Source organism: Stigmatopora argus, chromosome 6 (genome assembly GCF_051989625.1).
Source record: "Stigmatopora argus isolate UIUO_Sarg chromosome 6, RoL_Sarg_1.0, whole genome shotgun sequence".
Lineage (NCBI taxonomy): Eukaryota > Metazoa > Chordata > Actinopteri > Syngnathiformes > Syngnathidae > Stigmatopora > Stigmatopora argus.
Window position 1 is genome coordinate 11,827,501 of NC_135392.1, and position 19,826 is coordinate 11,847,326.

At 36.3% G+C, this 19,826-nt stretch overlaps 1 protein-coding gene across 6 annotated transcripts in view; it reads left to right on the forward strand.

Moving 5' to 3' along the window:
* Window positions 1-19,600, forward strand: part of slc12a5a (solute carrier family 12 member 5a) — a 110,345-nt gene extending 90,745 nt beyond the window's left edge. For 3 of the 6 annotated variants that reach the window (XM_077602064.1, XM_077602065.1, XM_077602069.1), the window contains 12 exons: window positions 31-150; window positions 946-1,050; window positions 1,268-1,436; window positions 1,929-2,124; window positions 10,230-10,399; window positions 10,468-10,599; window positions 15,981-16,088; window positions 16,402-16,527; window positions 16,901-17,127; window positions 17,630-17,644; window positions 17,814-17,947; window positions 18,717-19,600. In XM_077602064.1, the coding sequence (XP_077458190.1) occupies window positions 31-150; window positions 946-1,050; window positions 1,268-1,436; window positions 1,929-2,124; window positions 10,230-10,399; window positions 10,468-10,599; window positions 15,981-16,088; window positions 16,402-16,527; window positions 16,901-17,127; window positions 17,630-17,644; window positions 17,814-17,947; window positions 18,717-18,808 (1,594 nt within the window). In that variant the 3' untranslated portion in view covers window positions 18,809-19,600. The remainder of the gene's footprint in view (window positions 1-30; window positions 151-945; window positions 1,051-1,267; window positions 1,437-1,928; window positions 2,125-10,229; window positions 10,400-10,467; window positions 10,600-15,980; window positions 16,089-16,401; window positions 16,528-16,900; window positions 17,128-17,629; window positions 17,645-17,813; window positions 17,948-18,716) is intronic. The other 3 variants (XM_077602067.1, XM_077602066.1, XM_077602068.1) reach the window with 3 other exon arrangements.
* The last annotated feature ends 226 nt before the right edge of the window (window positions 19,601-19,826 follow it).

The following is a 19,826-nucleotide window of genomic DNA, read 5'->3' on the forward strand; positions in this document are numbered from 1 at the left end:
CTGAGCAGTTTGGTCTTTTGTCCCCCGCAGGACTCTGTCCTTCTTGGGTATGAGCTTGTGCCTCACGCTTATGTTCCTGTGCTCCTGGTACTACGCCATCGTCGCTATGGTGATCGCCGGCTCCATTTACAAGTATATCGAGTTTGCAGGGTGAGTGGAAAGCAAAAGTGATGATAATTATCTAAAAGTGTGTATGATAAGAATGAGGTGATCAAACAGCGATCCAGTAAAATCGATCAAAAACATGATCAACATTGGCATTTTTTTTCAATATATCATATAGTTAAAAAAATGCTACTACATTACTCGAGCCGCTTTTCTTAACAAGAGACGCGGGGGTGCTGATGACTATCCCAGACAAGCCTGGAACCCACCTGGGATTGAACCCACAATCTCAGAAGTGTGACGCTGTTAGTCTGAAATGTTTCATTACATGGAAAAAAGTCAGAAGTTTTAATACTAAAACTAATAGAATAATAATATGAAACAATTAAATCATTTCTTAAAATAATAAAGCAAATGTGTAAAAACAACTTGAATAAATTGAATAAATAAAACAAAATACATAACAGTAAAATAACTAAATCACCCAAAAATAACAAAACCAGTACAGTAAGATGAAAGAATAAAATAAAAACCTAAAATGACATGATTAAATGCAAAATGTTTTAAGACGTTATTGAAAGAGATTTGAACATAGTAAAATCACATCCAAATTTACAAATACAGTTTTTTGCTCTACTTTGAGATTTGCTTTGTTATTACAGAACAAAGTATAAAATAAAGTTTTGTTTTCACTTGAGACCCCATTTGTACTTTTGCTTTTGCGGCCTGTGCACGACTAAATCCTCTCTGCTGTGTAGCACTGCATTTCAATTGAGCTGGCCAAAAAGGACCACTTGATTGATGAGTGGGCGCCTTCAAGGCTTTGCGTGCATTTCGCAGTGCGGAGAAGGAGTGGGGCGACGGAATTCGAGGTCTGTCCCTCAGCGCTGCGCGTTACGCACTCATGCGTCTCGAAGAAGGACCTCCCCACACCAAGAACTGGAGGTAAGCACACATACACTCTTTTATAGTCGTGTGGTGCTTGTCGCTTACTAACAGAGAAATGACAACACATGTCAATCTCGCAGCTAATGAGGTTCTCCACATCACACGCATGACAAACAACAATTGGAATTTTTGACTCGCATCTTCAGCTGCTTTCCTTTTCGTGCCCTGGTTGTGTTTTATTTCCCACCACCCTGGACTTGTTTGTACCCCTCAGGCCACAATTGCTGGTGCTGGTGAGCACGGATGCCGAGCAGAACGTGGAGCAGCCCAGGCTGCTTTCGCTCACAAATCAGCTAAAAGCGGGCAAGGGGTTGACCATTGTTGGCACGGCGCTGGTGGGCACTTACCTGGACAACTACGAACACACCCAACGGGCGGAACAGGTAGGATCGACTGCACTAAAGCAAATTTGTTGACCCGAATGTAAATAGCCACAATACAAACCCCAATTGCCACAACACGAATATAAATAGCCCCAACGGGTTTTTGCATTAGTGTTGTGCCTATTTGCATTTGTGTTGTGGGCAATTGGGCATTGTGTTCTAGTCGATCAGGGTTCGTGTTTTGGCAATTGAGGTTCACGTTTGGCTATTTACCTTCGTGATGTGGACGGTTGGGCATAGTGTTGTTGGGAATCGGAGCTCGTGTTGTGGCTATTTGCATTGGTGCTTTTTCCTTTTCTCAAAGTGTTAGGACTATGCCGTTCGCCTGGCACTTTTCGGCCACCGTAACAGTTCTTTAGAGGGTGACTAAGACGGAAAACATGGAAAGCTATTTTTGCAATCATAAACCGAAATGGCAGACGTGGTGTGTCTTCTGGAGCACGGGTTATTGAGACTGAGGCGGAATGAGTGTGCAAACCTGCGTGTTTGTAGGCGCTGCATAAACTGATGGAGACGGAGAAGGTGAAAGGCTTCTGTGTGGTGACGGTGTCGTCCAACCTGCGCGACGCCACCTCCCACCTGCTCCAGGCCAGCGGGCTGGGTGGCCTGAAGCACAACGCCATGCTGGTGTCGTGGCCGCGCAACTGGAAGCAGGGTGACGAGCATCAGACCTGGAGGAACTTTGTCGGTACGTTGAACGTCAGTCAAGCGTGTGCCAGAACACATTTAGCTTCTTTATGCAGGCTTGCTACAATACCATTTCTTAACATGTATATTAAGATTTTTTTCCTTAAAAATGACCATGTATAGTAACGCTAATTTTTGTAAAACAAAACGACCATTTAGTAATGTTTTTTTGGGGGGGGAAAAAGACCAGTGTAGTAAGGCTTTTATTTGGTAAAACAATGACCATGTATACTAAGGCTTTTATTTGGTAAAACAATGACCATGAATACTAAGGCTTTTATTTCGTAAAAAATATGACCATGTATACTAAAGCTTTTTTCTTTAAAACTGACCAGTATAGTAAGACTTTAAAAAAAAAAAAAAAAAAAAACAATGGGCGTGTAGTATGGCCTTTTTTTCTTAAAAAATGACCATGTATACTAAGGCTTTTTTCTTAAAAAATTACCATGTATAGTAAGGCTTTTATTCCATAAAAAATGACCATGTATACTAAGGCTTTATTCTTAAAAAATGACCACGTATACTAAGGCTTTTTTCTTTAAAAAATGACCATGTATAGTAAGGCTTTTTTTCCTTTAAAAAATGACCATGTATACTAAGGCTTTATTCTTAAAAAATGACCACGTATACTAAGGCTTTTTTCTTAAAAAATGACCATGTTTTGTAAAGCTTTTATTCCGTACAAAATGACCATGTATACTAAGGCTTTGTTCTTAAAAAATGACCACGTATACCAAGGATTTCTTCTTAAAAAATGACCATGTATAGTAAGGCTTTTTTTCTTTAAAAATGACCATGTACACTAAGGCTTTTTTCTTAAAAAATGACCATGTACACTAAGGCATTTTTCTTAAAAAATGACCATGTATACTAAGGCTTTTTTCTTTAAAGATGACTATGTATACTAAGACTTTTTTTCTTTAAAAAATGACCATTTTTAGTAAGGCTTTTATTCCGTACAAAATGACCATGTATACTAAGGTTTTTTTCTTTAAAAATGACCATGTATAGTAAAGCTTTTATTCTGTACAAAATGACCATGTATAGTATACAATTGAGAACTCTCCAAACCGGTCCTGGAGGGCCGCTGTGGGTGCAGGTTTTTGTTCCAACCGATCCAACACAAACAGTTTAACCAATGAGGTTTCTGCTGAAAAAAGAAGCACCTGACTGCAATCCACTGATTGCACTTCTAGGATACCAGATTGGTGGAAAGGTTTCCTCTTACCGGTTGGAACGAAAACATGCACCCACTGCGGCCCTTTCTGGAATAGTTTGGGGACCACTGGTATACATGATCATTTTGTACAGAATAAAAGCTTTATTATACATGGTCATTTTTAAAGACTAAAGCCTTAGTATACATTGTATACTAAGGCTTTATTCTTAAAAAATGACCACGTATACCAAGGCTTTTTTCTTAAAAAATGACCATGTATAGTAAGGCTTTTGTTCTTTAAAAAATGACCATTTATACTAAGGCTTTTTTCTTAAAAAATGACCATGTATACTAAGGCTTTTTTCTTTAAAAATGACCATGTATACTAAGGCTTTTTTCTTAAAAAATGACCATGTATGTATAGTAAAGCTTTTACGTATTCCGTACAAAATGACCATATATACTAAGGCTTTTTTTCTTAAAAAATGACCATGTATACTAAGGCTTTTTTCTTTAAAAGTGACCATGTATAGTAAGGCTTTTACTCCGTAAAAAAATGGCCATGTATACTAAGGCTTTTTTCTTAAAAAATGACCGTGTATAGTCAAGCTTTTGATTCGTAAAAAATGACCATGTATACTAAGGCTTTATTCTTAAAAAATGACCATGCATACTAAGGCTTTTCTCTTAAAAAATGACCATGTATACTAAGGCTTTTTTCTTAAAAAAATGACCATGTATAGTAAGGCTTTTACTCCGTAAAAAAATGACCATGTATACTAAGGCTTTTGATTCGTAAAAAATGACCACGTATGCTAAGGCTTTATTCTTAAAAAATGACCATGTATACTTAGGCTTTTCTCTTAAAAAATGACCATGTATACTAAGGCTTTTTCCTTCAAAAAAAATGACCATCTATAGTAAGGCTTTTATTCTGTACAAAATGACCATGTATACTAAGGCTTTTTTCTTAAAAAATGACCATGTATACTAAGGCTTTATTCTTAAAAAATGACCATGTATACTAAGGCTTTACTCTTAAAAAATGACCATGTATACTAAGGCTTTTTTCTTTAAAAATGACCATGTATACTAAGGCTTTTTTCTTAAAAAATGACCATGTATACTAAGGCTTTATTCTTAAAAAATGACCATGTATACTAAGGCTTTACTCTTAAAAAATGACCATGTATACTAAGGCTTTTTTCTTAAAAAATGACCATGTATACTAAGGCTTTTTCCTTCAAAAAAAATGACCAGCTATAGTAAGGCTTTTATTCTGTACAAAATGACTATGTATGCTAAGGCTTTTTTCTTAAAAAATGACCATGTATACTAAGGCTTTATTCTTAAAAAATGACCATGTATACTAAGGCTTTACTCTTAAAAAATGACCATGTATACTAAGGCTTTTTCCTTCAAAAAAAATGACCATCTATAGTAAGGCTTTTATTCTGTACAAAATGACCATGTATACTAAGGCTTTTTTCTTAAAAAATGACCATGTATACTAAGGCTTTATTCTTAAAAAATGACCATGTATACTAAGGCTTTACTCTTAAAAAATGACCATGTATACTAAGGCTTTTTTCTTTAAAAATGACCATGTATACTAAGGCTTTTTTCTTAAAAAATGACCATTTATACTAAGGCTTTATTCTTAAAAAATGACCATGTATACTAAGGCTTTACTCTTAAAAAAATGACCATGTATACTAAGGCTTTTTTCTTAAAAAATGACCATGTATACTAAGGCTTTTTTCTTAAAAGATGACCATGTATACTAAGGCTTTTTTCTTAAAAAATGACTATGTATGCTAAGGCTTTTTTCTTAAAAAATGACCATGTATACTAAGGCTTTATTCTTAAAAAATGACCATGTATACTAAGGCTTTACTCTTAAAAAATGACCATGTATACTAAGGCTTTTTCCTTCAAAAAAAATGACCATCTATAGTAAGGCTTTTATTCTGTACAAAATGACCATGTATACTAAGGCTTTTTTCTTATAAAATGACCATGTATACTAAGGGTTTTTTCTTATAAAATGACCATGTATACGAAGGCTTTTTTCTTAAAAAATGACCTTGTATAGTAAGGCTTTTACTCCGTAAAAAATGACCATGTATACTAAGGCTTTTTTCTTAAAAGATGACCATGTATACTAAGGCTTTACTCTTAAAAAATGACCATGTATACTAAGGCTTTTTCCTTCAAAAAAAATGACCAGCTATAGTAAGGCTTTTATTCTGTACAAAATGACCATGTATACTAAGGCTTTTTTTCTTATAAAATGACCATGTATACTAAGGCTTTATTCTTAAAAAATGACCATGTATACTAAGGCTTTACTCTTAAAAAATGACCATGTATACTAAGGCTTTTTCCTTCAAAAAAAATGACCATCTATAGTAAGGCTTTTATTCTGTACAAACTGACCATGTATACTAAGGCTTTATTCTTAAAAAATGACCATGTATACTAAGGCTTTTCTCTTAAAAAATGACCATGTATACTAAGGCTTTTTCCTTCAAAAAAAATGACCATCTATAGTAAGGCTTTTATTCTGTACAAAATGACCATGTATACTAAGGCTTTTTTCTTATAAAATGACCATGTATACTAAGGCTTTTTTCTTAAAAAATGACTATGTATGCTAAGGCTTTTTTCTTAAAAAATGACCATGTATACTAAGGCTTTATTCTTAAAAAATGACCATGTATACTAAGGCTTTTCTCTTAAAAAATGACCATGTATACTAAGGCTTTTTTCTTATAAAATGACCATGTATACTAAGGCTTTTTTCTTAAAAAATGACCATGTATAGTAAGGCTTTTACTCCGTAAAAAAATGACCATGTATACTAAGGCTTTTTTCTTAAAAGATGACCATGTATACTAAGGCTTTTTTCTTAAAAAATGACTATGTATGCTAAGGCTTTTTTCTTAAAAAATGACCATGTATACTAAGGCTTTATTCTTAAAAAATGACCATGTATACTAAGGCTTTTCTCTTAAAAAATGACCATGTATACTAAGGCTTTTTCCTTCAAAAAAAATGACCATCTATAGTAAGGCTTTTATTCTGTACAAAATGACCATGTATACTAAGGCTTTTTTTCTTATAAAATGACCATGTATACTAAGGCTTTTTCGTAAAAAAAAATGACCATCTATAGTAAGGCTTTTATTCTGTACAAAATGACCATGTATACTAAGGCTTTTTTCTTATAAAATGACCATGTATACTAAGGCTTTTTTCTTATAAAATGACCATGTATACTAAGGCTTTTTTCTTAAAAAATAAGCAAGTATAATAAGGCTTTTTTCTTAAAAGATGACCATGTATACTAAGGCTTTTTTCTTAAAAAAAAATGACCATCTATAGTAAGGCTTTTATTCCGTACAAAATGACCATGTATACTAAGGCTTTTTTCTTATAAAATGACCATGTATACTAAGGCTTTTTTCTTATAAAATGACCATGTATACTAAGGCTTTTTTCTTAAAAAATGAGCATGTATAATAAGGCTTTTTTCTTAAAAGATGACCATGTATACTAAGGCTTTTTTCTTAAAAAAATGACTATGTATGCTAAGGCTTTATTCTTAAAAAATGACCATGTATACTAAGGCTTTACTCTTAAAAAATGACCATGTATACTAAGGCTTTTTCCTTAAAAAAAAATGACCATCTATAGTAAGGCTTTTATTCTGTACAAAATGACCATGTATACTAAGGCTTTTTTCTTATAAAATCACCATGTATACTAAGGCTTTTTTCTTAAAAAATGACCATGTATACTAAGGCTTTTTTCTTAAAAAATGACCATGTATAGTAAGGCTTTTACTCCGTAAAAAAATGACCATGTATACTAAGGCTTTTGATTCGTAAAAAATGACCATGTATAGTAAGGCTTTTACTCCGTAAAAAAATGACCATGTATACTAAGGCTTTTGATTCGTAAAAAATGACCATGTATACTAAGGCTTTATTCTTAAAAAATGACCACGTATACTAAGGCTTTTTCCTTCAAAAAAAATGACCATCTATAGTAAGGCTTTTATTCTGTACAAAATGACCATGTATACTAAGGCTTTTTTCTTATAAAATGACCATGTATACTAAGGCTTTTTTCTTAAAAAATGACTATGTATGCTAAGGCTTTTTTCTTAAAAAATGACCATGTATACTAAGGCTTTATTCTTAAAAAATGACCATGTATACTAAGGCTTTATTCTTAAAAAATGACCATGTATACTAAGGCTTTTTCCTTCAAAAAAAATGACCATCTATAGTAAGGCTTTTATTCTGTACAAAATGACCATCTATAGTAAGGCTTTTATTCTGTACAAAATGACCATGTATACTAAGGCTTTTTTCTTATAAAATGACCATGTATACTAAGGCTTTTTTCTTAAAAAATGACCATGTATACTAAGGCTTTTTTCTTAAAAGATGACCATGTATACTAAGGCTTTACTCTTAAAAAATGACCATGTATACTAAGGCTTTTTCCTTCAAAAAAAATGACCAGCTATAGTAAGGCTTTTATTCTGTACAAAATGACCATGTATACTAAGGCTTTTTTCTTATAAAATGACCATGTATACTAAGGCTTTTTTCTTAAAAAATGACTATGTATGCTAAGGCTTTTTTCTTAAAAAATGACCATGTATACTAAGGCTTTTTTCTTATAAAATGACCATGTATACTAAGGCTTTTTTCTTAAAAAATGACTATGTATGCTAAGGCTTTTTTCTTAAAAAATGACCATGTATACTAAGGCTTTATTCTTAAAAAAATGACCATGTATACTAAGGCTTTTCTCTTAAAAAATGACCATGTATACTAAGGCTTTTTCCTTCAAAAAAATGACCATCTATAGTAAGGCTTTTATTCTGTACAAAATGACCATGTATACTAAGGCTTTTTTTCTTATAAAATGACCATGTATACTAAGGCTTTTTCGTAAAAAAAAAAAGACCATCTATAGTAAGGCTTTTATTCTGTACAAAATGACCATGTATACTAAGGCTTTTTTCTTATAAAATGACCATGTATACTAAGGCTTTTTTCTTCAAAAAAAATGACCATCTATAGTAAGGCTTTTATTCTGTACAAAATGACCATGTATACTAAGGCTTTTTTTCTTATAAAATGACCATGTATACTAAGGCTTTTTCGCAAAAAAAAATGACCATCTATAGTAAGGCTTTTATTCTGTACAAAATGACCATGTATACTAAGGCTTTTTTCTTATAAAATGACCATGTATACTAAGGCTTTTTTCTTAAAAGATGACCATGTATACTAAGGCTTTTTTCTTTAAAAAAAATGACCATCTATAGTAAGGCTTTTATTCCCTACAAAATGACCATGTATACTAAGGCTTTTTTCTTATAAAATGACCATGTATACTAAGGCTTTTTTCTTATAAAATGACCATGTATACTAAGGCTTTTTTCTTAAAAAATGAGCATGTATAATAAGGCTTTTTTCTTAAAAGATGACCATGTATACTAAGGCTTTTTTCTTAAAAAATGACTATGTATGCTAAGGCTTTATTCTTAAAAAATGACCATGTATACTAAGGCTTTACTCTTAAAAAATGACCATGTATACTAAGGCTTTTTCCTTCAAAAAAAATGACCATCTATAGTAAGGCTTTTATTCTGTACAAAATGACCATGTATACTAAGGCTTTTTTCTTATAAAATGACCATGTATACTAAGGCTTTTTTCTTATAAAATGACCATGTATACTAAGGCTTTATTCTTAAAAAATGACCATGTATACTAAGGCTTTTCTCTTAAAAAATGACCATGTATACTAAGGCTTTTTCCTTCAAAAAAAATGACCATCTATAGTAAGGCTTTTATTCTGTACAAAATGACCATCTATAGTAAGGCTTTTATTCTGTACAAAATGACCATGTATACTAAGGCTTTTTTCTTATAAAATGACCATGTATACTAAGGCTTTTTTCTTAAAAATGACCATGTATACTAAGGCTTTTTTCTTAAAAAATGACTGTATGCTAAGGCTTTTTTCTTAAAAAATGACCATATATACTAAGGCTTTTTTTCCTTAAAAATGACTATGTAAGTGAGGCTTTTTTTCTTCAAAATGACCATGTATAGTAAGCCCTTTTTTTCGTAAAAAATATCCATGTATAGTAAGGCTTTTATTTCGTAAAAAATGACCATGTATACTCAGCCTTTTTTCTTTAAAATATGACTATGTATACTAAGGCTTTTTTTTCGTAAAAACAATGGCCGTATAGTATGGCCTTTTTTTTCATAAAAAATGACCATGTATAGTAAGGTTTTTTCTTAACAAATGATCATGTATACTAAGGCTTTTTTTCTTTTAAAAAATGGCCACATATGACCATGTATATATGGTAACGCTTTTTAATTAAAAAATATTGAGGGTAGACCATGGATAGTAAGACTTTTTTGGAGACAATGTGGAGTAAGGCCTTTATTCCCCCCCCTAAAAAGAGCATTTATATAGTGCATATGTATATATATATATATGTATAGAAAGGCAAAAAAGTAAACCATGTACAGTAAGGCCTTTTCCCTTAAAAAAGACCACATATTGTAAGGCTTATTTTCTTAAACAACATCAAAAGAAAAAAGTAGACCATGTAAGGATTATTTTTTTGGGTTGAAAACAAAGACAATACAGAGTAAGGCTTTTATTTTTTCAAAAAACAGAGCATTTATAGTAAGGCTTTTTAAAATTAAATATAAAGACCAGTTGAGCATGGATAGGAAGGCTTCATTTTGTTTTGTAAAAAAAAGACATACTGTATAGTAAGGCTTTTTTGCCAAAAAAACTCTCAGCCTTGAAAATGATTCGACTATACCATTACACTATTATAGACACAATCACTTCAACCTGGATTTGACAATTTGCCCCTCTTGTCATTCTTGCAGAGCTTGTGCGGGAAACCACTGCCGCTCATCTGGCTTTACTGGTGCCCAAAAACATTGCCGCCTTCCCGTCAAACGGCGAGCGTTTCACCGAGGGCCACATCGACGTGTGGTGGATTGTCCATGACGGTGGCATGCTGATGCTCCTCCCCTTTCTCCTGCGCCAGCATAAGGTGCCGCCCACGCTTTTTTACCTGGAAAAAATTATGTCACGGTGTGAAAATGTTTCCTCCTTCCTCAGGTTTGGAGAAAGTGCAAGATGCGCATCTTTACCGTGGCCCACTTGGACGACAACAGCATCCAAATGAAGAAGGACTTGACAACCTTCCTCTATCATCTCCGTATTGATGCTATGGTGGAAGTGGTAGAAATGGTGAGTCAACATTTAAGAAAAAAAACAACCGAGAGCTCAATTTATCACACAGTATCATATATAAATTTGTGTAAAACATAATACAGACGCTCCCCTACTTACGAACATTCAACTTACGAACAACGGTACATACGAACATGTCTGCACATTGCGTTTAAGTCCAAAAATGTTCGCAAGTCCGAATTTTGTATTTCGCGCCTTTTTCGGAGTAGTACTTCTTTCCGCCGCTAATACCGACGCCTGGCGCTGTGAGAGCTCAGCTCACCCAGCATCTACCTTCTTCTTCGTTGCAATGCGGAAGTGCGTGAATGTATCTCCAGTGTGCAAAGAACCTTTTTCATTTGTATCATTAAATATCTCATGCATCCAATATTGAATATGGTTGGTAAAAAGCTAAAGGCTTCTATTGAGGGAGTTGCAAGGAAGAGGCAAGCCATTTCTTCTGAAACGAGTGGCAATAAGAACGAAGCTTGATGCGCGTGAGAGTGGTGAGCGTTTCACGGGCAATGAATCGTTCGACCGTCAGTACCATTTATAAACAGAAAGATCGAGCAGCAGGACCCAAATATTGAACGTTGCACAAAGTTTGCAAATCAATTGAATGATGCCATACTGTGCTACCACATCATTTATGATGAAAAAAAGAAGAAAACTGTGCAATCGTCATTAGGTCGCTTCTTTTGGCCAGTTTCTAATACATAAATCTCTCTCTCTCTCTCTACAGTACTGTACATATTCTCTCCATTTTATTTATTTTTTTCAGTACAAACCAATGTGTGTTACTTATACAAGCCTTAAACATACAAATGCACTTATATAAACCTTCAATATACTTATATCGGCCTTAAACATAAATTATAATACAAAATATAGCACTGAATCAACTTACAAACAAATTCAACTTATGAACAATCGCTCGGAACCAATTGCGTTCGTTAAGGCTTTTTTTCTTAAAAAATGACATAGTATTGTAAGGCTTTTTTCTTAAAAAAAAACGACAGTATTGTAAAGCTTTTTTCGTAAAAAAACGACATAGTATAGTAAGGCTTTTTTCTTAAAAAACAACATAGTATAGGCTTTTTTCTTTAAAGACGACATAGTATAGTAAGGCTCATTTTCTTTAAAAACGACACAGTATAGTAAGGCTTTTTTGTCTTTAAAAACGACATAGTATAGTAAGGCTTTTTATTTACAAAAAAGACCATGTATAGTAAGGCTTTTTTCTTAAAAAATGACCATGTATAGTAAGGCTTTTTTGTTTAAAAAAGACCATGTATAGTAAGGCTTTTTTTCTTAAAAAAACGACATAGTATAGTAAGGCTTTTTTTCCTAAAAAACGACATAGTATAGTATGGCTTTTTCCCCCTAAAAAAACGACATAGTATAGCATGGCTTTTTTTCTTGAAAAACGACATAGTATAGTATGGCTTTTTTTCTTAAAAAACGACATAGTATAGTAAGGCTTTTTTTCTTAAAAAACGACATAGTATAGTATGGCTTTTCCCCCCTAAAAAACGACATAGTATAGCATGGCTTTTTTTCTTGAAAAACGACATAGTAGAGGAAGCCTTTTTTTCTTAAAAAACGATATTGTATAGTAAGGCTTCTTTTCTTAAAAAACGACATAGTATAGTAAGGCTTTTTTTCTTAAAAAATGACCATGTATAGTAAGGCTTTTTTGTTTAAAAAAGACCATGTATAGTAAGGCTTTTCTTTCTTAAAAAAACGACATAGTATAATAAGGCTTTTTTTCCTAAAAAACGACATAGTATAGTATGGCTTTTTTCCCCTAAAAAAATGACATAGTATAGCATGGCTTTTTTTCTTGAAAAACGACATAGTAGAGGAAGGCTTTTTCCCTAAAAAACGACATAGTATAGTATGGCTTTTTTCCTTTAAAAAACGACATAGTATAGTAAGGCTTTTTTTCCTAAAAAACGACATAGTATAGTATGGCTTTTTTCCCCTAAAAAAAATGACATAGTATAGCATGGCTTTTTTTCTTGAAAAACGACATAGTAGAGGAAGGCTTTTTCCCTAAAAAACGACATAGTATAGTATGGCTTTTTTCCTTTAAAAAACGACATAGTATAGTATGGCTTTTTTTCTTAAAAAACGACATAGTATAGTAAGGCTTTTTTTCTTAAAAAACGACATAGTATAGTATGGCTTTTCCCCCCTAAAAACGACATAGTATAGCATGGCTTTTTTTCTTGAAAAACGACATAGTAGAGGAAGCCTTTTTTTCTTAAAAAACGATATTGTATAGTAAGGCTTCTTTTCTTAAAAAACGACATAGTATAGTAAGGCTTTTTTTCTTTAAAAAATGACATAGCAAGTAAGGCTAAGAGAGTCGGAGAATAAATCTGACTTCTGATTCTTCACCTTCTAGTTGTTGCTGTGGTCCACTGGCAAAATCATTGGGTCAGAACATGAGGCGGGAATCAGGAGTGAGTTCAATTCCACTTGTTGCAATTCTCAAATTGTTTATTGAGGTAATGAAAAGGATAAATACAACTTCCAACTTTACTGTGGTGCAGTGGCAAAGACATTGGGTCAGAACTTCAGGTGGACTCAAGTTCAAATCAGAAGTGAGTTTGATTCCACTCTTTGCAATTCTCAAATTGTTTATTGAGGTAATGAAAAGGATAAATATAACTTCCAATCACTTCATTTCAGAAGACACTGTGGTCTAGTGGCAAGAACAATGGGTTGAAATTAAAGTTGGACACAAGTTCAAATCTGGAGTGAGTTCAAGTCCACTCTTTGCAAATCTCAAATTGTTTATTGAGGTGATGAAAATGATAAATATAACTTCTAATCATCTCATTTCAGAAGTCACTGTGGTCCAGTGGCAAAGACAATGGGTCAGACAGACCTCAAGTTAGTTAGTTTGACTGCCATGTGGGAGACTGGGGTTCGAATCCCGCTCTCGTTTGACTGATCACTACACTAGTAGTTCAGTAAATGGGTAATCCTTTTTTCATTCAAATAAAGACTTAGTCATTTTTTTCAGCAAAACAATATTTCCGGTCAGCCTTCGGCTGACCGGAAGACAGTTGGGAGGGGGGATCCCTGGTGGCGTTCGACAGTCGGCCTTCGGCCGACTGCCGACGCCATGCAGTCGTTGACTGGCGACACCGGGACGTGAACCCTCGACACCCACGTCGCAGGCAGGTGACTTACCCACTACACCACGAGGCGGCCCGCCTATATATGATTGGAAGTTATACTTATCCTATCATTACCCAAATAAACAATTTGAGAATTGCAAAGAGTGGAATTGAACTCACTCCTGATTTGAACTTGAGTCCACCTGAAGTTCTGACCCATTGTCTTTGCCACTGGACCACAGTGACTTCTGAAATGATGTGATTGGAAGTTATATCTATCCTTTTCATTACCTCAATAAACAATTTGAGAATTGCAAAGAGTGGAATTGAACTCGAGTCCACCTGAAGTTCTGACCCATTGTCTTTGCCACTGGACCACAGTGACTTCTGAAATGATGTGATTGGAAGTTATATCTATCCTTTTCATTACCTTAATAAACAATTTGAGAATTGCAAAGAGTGGAATTGAACTCGAGTCCACCTGAAGTTCTGACCCATTGTCTTTGCCACTGGACCACAGTGACTTCTGAAATGATGTGATTGGAAGTTATATCTATCCTTTTCATTACCTCAATAAACAATTTGAGAATTGCAAAGAGTGGAATTGAACTCAAGTCCACCTGAAGTTCTGACCCATTGTCTGTGCCACTGGACCACAGTGACTTCTGAAATGATGTGATGTGATTGGAAGTTATATCTATCCTTTTCATTACCTCAATAAACAATTTGAGAATTGCAAAGAGTGGAATTGAACTCAAGTCCACCTGAAGTTCTGACCCATTGTCTTTGCCACTGGACCACAGTGACTTCTGAAATGATGTGATTGGAAGTTATATCTATCCTTTTCATTACCTCAATAAACAATTTGAGAATTGCAAAGAGTGGAATTGAACTCGAGTCCACCTGAAGTTCTGACCCATTGTCTTTGCCACTGGACCACAGTGACTTCTGAAATGATGTGATTGGAAGTTATATCTATCCTTTTCATTACCTTAATAAACAATTTGAGAATTGCAAAGAGTGGAATTGAACTCGAGTCCACCTGAAGTTCTGACCCATTGTCTTTGCCACTGGACCACAGTGACTTCTGAAATGATGTGATTGGAAGTTATATCTATCCTTTTCATTACCTCAATAAACAATTTGAGAATTGCAAAGAGTGGAATTGAACTCAAGTCCACCTGAAGTTCTGACCCATTGTCTGTGCCACTGGACCACAGTGACTTCTGAAATGATGTGATGTGATTGGAAGTTATATCTATCCTTTTCATTACCTCAATAAACAATTTGAGAATTGCAAAGAGTGGAATTGAACTCAAGTCCACCTGAAGTTCTGACCCATTGTCTTTGCCACTGGACCACAGTGACTTCTGAAATGATGTGATTGGAAGTTATATCTATCCTTTTCATTACCTCAATAAACAATTTGAGAATTGCAAAGAGTGGAATTGAACTCGAGTCCACCTGAAGTTCTGACCCATTGTCTTTGCCACTGGACCACAGTGACTTCTGAAATGATGTGATTGAAAGTTATATCTATCCTTTTCATTACCTCAATAAACAATTTGAGAATTGCAAAGAGTGGAATTGAACTCAAGTCCACCTGAAGTTCTGACCCATTGTCTTTGCCACTGGACCACAGTGACTTCTGAAATGATGTGATTGGAAGTTATATCTATCCTTTTCATTACCTCAATAAACAATTTGAGAATTGCAAAGAGTGGAATTGAACTCGAGTCCACCTGAAGTTCTGACCCATTGTCTTTGCCACTGGACCACAGTGACTTCTGAAAGTTTCAGTTTCTAATACATAAATCCCTCTCTCTCGCTCTACAGTACTGTACATATTCTCTCCATTTTATTAAATGTTTTTTTTTCAGTACAAACCAATGCGTGTTACTTATACAAGCCTTAAACATACAAATGCACTTATATAAACCTTCAATATACTTATATCAGCCTTAAACATAAATTATAATACAAAATATAGCACTGAATCAACTTGCAAACAAATTCAACTTATGAACAATCGCTCGGAACCAATTGCGTTCGTAAGTAGGGGAGCGTCTGTACAATCATTCTACAGTTTCTGGCATTGATTCCAACATTTAAAATGGAGATGCACTGTTTAATTGAATCGCTCCTAACATTCAAGCTGTTAAGTACAACAATGAACTCAAGCTTCTTGCGTGGGCCATCTGCAATGAGATCTTCAGATTTATTGTAGTTTGGACACCTCTGCATGAATCAATTCTAGCCTTTTTCCAGCATGAAAGTGACATCTCGGCGTACACCTATGAAAAGACCCTGGTGATGGAACAACGCTCGCAGATGCTAAAGCAGATCAACCTGACCAAGAACGAGCGTGAGAGGGAGGTAAGAAAGCCCGAATCACTCTTTGAGAACGGCACACTCAAAAACACGTCGGCAAATACGACTCGACATCTTCGGCTCGATGTGTCACGTAAAGCACTCCCGGGCTTTGGTTAAAATAGGACCCGCCGTGTTCCCCTTCTATTTCTTTGTTGCGCCACGTGACGGTGCTGTGTCTCATCTCAGCAGGACAGAAGAAAAAGTTGTGCTATTATGACCTCCTCCCGGTCGCTTTGAGTGCTGAGCTTTGGAATAAAGGCTTACGAGCGAATAAAATCCTCAATTTTTCGAGCTTTTTTTTTTCCAATCCTCTCAGATCCAGAGCATCACTGACTCGTCCCGCGGCTCCATCCGGCGCAAGAACCCAGGGTCTGTGACCACCCAGCTGAGTGTGGGAGAAGAACCGCCGTCCGCTAGCAAGGAGGAAAAACCAGAAGAGGAGGTAAAGAAGCCGTTAATGGAGTGTGCACATTTGACGTTAAAACACTTAAGAAAGGTGACACAAACAAGTATTTTATTCGCCATGAGCAAAAAGTAAGTAATAGTAAAAACTGAATTCATTCGTTTTTTTTGGATCTCCATACCTCAAAAAAAAAGAAAAAGAAAAACTCCTACTGTATTGTCTGTTTTGTTTGACCAAAAATGTTTTACTTTGGAAAATTGGTGTTCTTGATTCAAACAGTCTTCCTTTCTCTTGTCCCTCTCAAACATTCTGTGACTTTGACCCGCATTCCAACACTCGTGGATTTACGTGTATTTCCACTACCGGCCTCGCCCCCGTCTGTCCTTCTTCCCCTCCTTCCTCCTCCTCATAGTCAAAGTCGGCCTCTCCCCCTGTGCCCGCCCCCGCGCAGGTGCAGCTCATCCACGACAACACCACCCCGACGGAGCCCGCCGCCGACGCGCCGGCTCCGGCCGAGGTGGCTCAGAGCCCCGGGGAACAGGTCCAGATGACCTGGACGGAGAAGTGTGACGGGGAAGCTAGCAAGCCGGCCGGCGCCGCCACACCGTGCGGCATCAAAGACATCTTCAACATGAAGCCGTGAGTCAACCTACAGCGTTTCCACAATATTTGATTTACTACTTGATTTTCCAGAGCCGCCAGATACGACAAATCTCCTGCCAGTCTTTTCCAAATTACTAAATACGCACTTTGTATCAAAACTATGAAAAATATCAAGCAATTTAAATGAAAAAAATATATATATATTTGAAAGTTTTCGATTTTGCCTCACCATGAAGATTAACTTCAAAATGCAACATCATGTTCTAAATAAGTTTTGCATTTTCCACATTGTCGAAACGTTCAATTATTTTGAAAGGTAAGTAGCGTGCTCACTTGAAAATGTGAGTAATAGTTGTTCACTTTTTTTCATCGCGAAAATTAACTTTTGAAAAAAAACTAATTAGATAATATTGAGCTTTTCTTACCACTTTGCACACAAGTATCTGTACTTGTACTAAGTACATACAGTGTAAGTACTTTTTTTACCACGTCTGGGTTCTGATATGTACATCTTTCCCTTCTTGCTCCCGCTGTGCAGTGAATGGGAGAATCTGTAAGTACCCCAGATCCTCTCAAATGCATTCTGACATGACATATGAGCGGTTGAGGCCAATGAAAAGGTGTACGAGTGAGCATCTGTCACCCACGCACACCACCGCACAGATTTATTTACCTCGCTTACGCGCGTGGACGTATTTTGCATTTTATGTGCATCTGTGCAGGAACCAGTCCAACGTGCGCCGCATGCACACGGCGCTGCGACTCAACGAGGCCATCATCAAGAAGTCCTCGGAGGCCAAGCTTGTTCTGCTCAACATGCCCGGCCCGCCCAAGAACCGGACGGGTGACGAAAACTGTATCCTTTCCATCGGAACTCGGAGGATAGCGGTAAATCTTCGTGTTTCGGTGGCAGCTAGTTGCTTTTAAGCAGGGAAAGAAATGTATTTCTTCAATGTTCTCCAAGTCATACTACTACTACTACTGACTCCTTGTAAAAAAAAAACGGAAATTGTGCTATAAAAATTATTTATCTCACGGTTAGCTTGTGCATAGTAGAAACCGATGACGTAATCGAATCAGTATCCAGCAGAGGCAGTATGACTCCGTGTGCGGTCGTTTGGTTGCGGTGTTTTGGTCGCCCAGACCCAAACAACGGGCGAACAAAAGACCGGCGACAAAACAAGGTAAAACAACACGGTCTATGCATCAATACAAGCCAACAATGGCCATGAGCAGTTTCACTGAGCCGACGTGAGAGTGTATAAGAGTTTGTATGTACATGCGTTGTCCCTTTAAGAAGCTACGTCAGTCAGGGTCTTAACAAGTTCTCCAACAAAACACAATAAAAGTACGGGAAATTTGGAGCTTTTCTTTAGCCTAATAATTAATAGGGCATTAAGTATGACTAAATAATAATTCGCAGTTTGTATTTAGGGAATTTGACCAACAATTTAAATGGTAATTATCAATAACCTTCCGGGCGACCAAACGACCGAGTACCGTATGACTCAGTGGAAAAACTGTAGTGGAGACTCGTTGCATCCAAAGTAGCCCCAGGAAGACTCAAAACTAGATCGCAAGGCAAAAACGTGTGTGAGACAAGTTCCTTAGCATTTCTTTACCAGACATGGAGTTCCTGGAGGTCCTCACTGAAGGTCTCAACCGTGTCCTCTTGGTCCGTGGAGGCGGACGCGAGGTCATCACCATCTACTCCTGAAAAAGCAAATCCTTTTGTCCCCTTTTTCCCCCTCCTACACGACCATTGCCAATCCCCCTCCCCCCGAGCTCCCTTGTTATGTCTCATCCTATAAGTCCTCACTCAATGCTGCTTCATCATCATACGTCGCCGCCCTCACCATTTTTTAGCGTAGCGCGCCCGACTCGGCTTCAGCGCCCCGACGAGCAGAATTGCGCCAGACCGAGTCTTAGATTGACGCCAGATCGGCATTGGCCGTCAGGCGCGTTAAACGAGCCGCGAGTGCATGCTAACTTTGTCTTTTCCGTTTGATTCGGTTGTCGTTTGTTCAACCAAAACGGGGGGTGGGGGGTCTAAAAACGAGTTCCTACTTTGGGACATTAGACTGACGAAAAAGAGCACCAGCAGCCAGGAAAGAGGCCCTCACTCACGTACCAACTGTGAAATCCACGTGTTAGCGTTTGGCTGTTAGCGCCCGACGAACGTGCCAACAAAACGCGATTGTTGTTAATTAGCAAGAATTTACTCCAACTGAGATCAAATAAGGGTGAAAAAAAACAAAAGAAAAAAACAAATTGCCAAACGGTACACGGATCGAAACTAGACAAACTGTGAATAGCGCGTCAAGATGAGTTAATCACGTGGTAGGGGGTGGACCATCAAGACCAGCAGCCCTTTGTGTGGATCCCTGTAAATAATGTACAAGCTCTGACGCCTTGTTGGGTATGAGTGTAGTATTTTTGTGATATATTCCAAAAAAAAAAAGAAAAAAAAGGGAGAACTAGTCCTTTGCTACGAGCAGACGCTCGAAAATGTCGGTTTTAAATTTCTATTTATTTATGGGATGGCATTCGCACGCACTGCACCTGCACTGTTCATGCTAAAGTAGTATTTTTTCATCTAGAGAACAAAAAAATATTTTGTTTAGAGACAGAGCTTTTCGTCATCAACATGTCGGTGTCAGTTTCTTTGCCAAATTTCTATACATTAAATGTGCCATATGATTTTTGCAGAGTCAAATTCTATACAACCGGAGAGC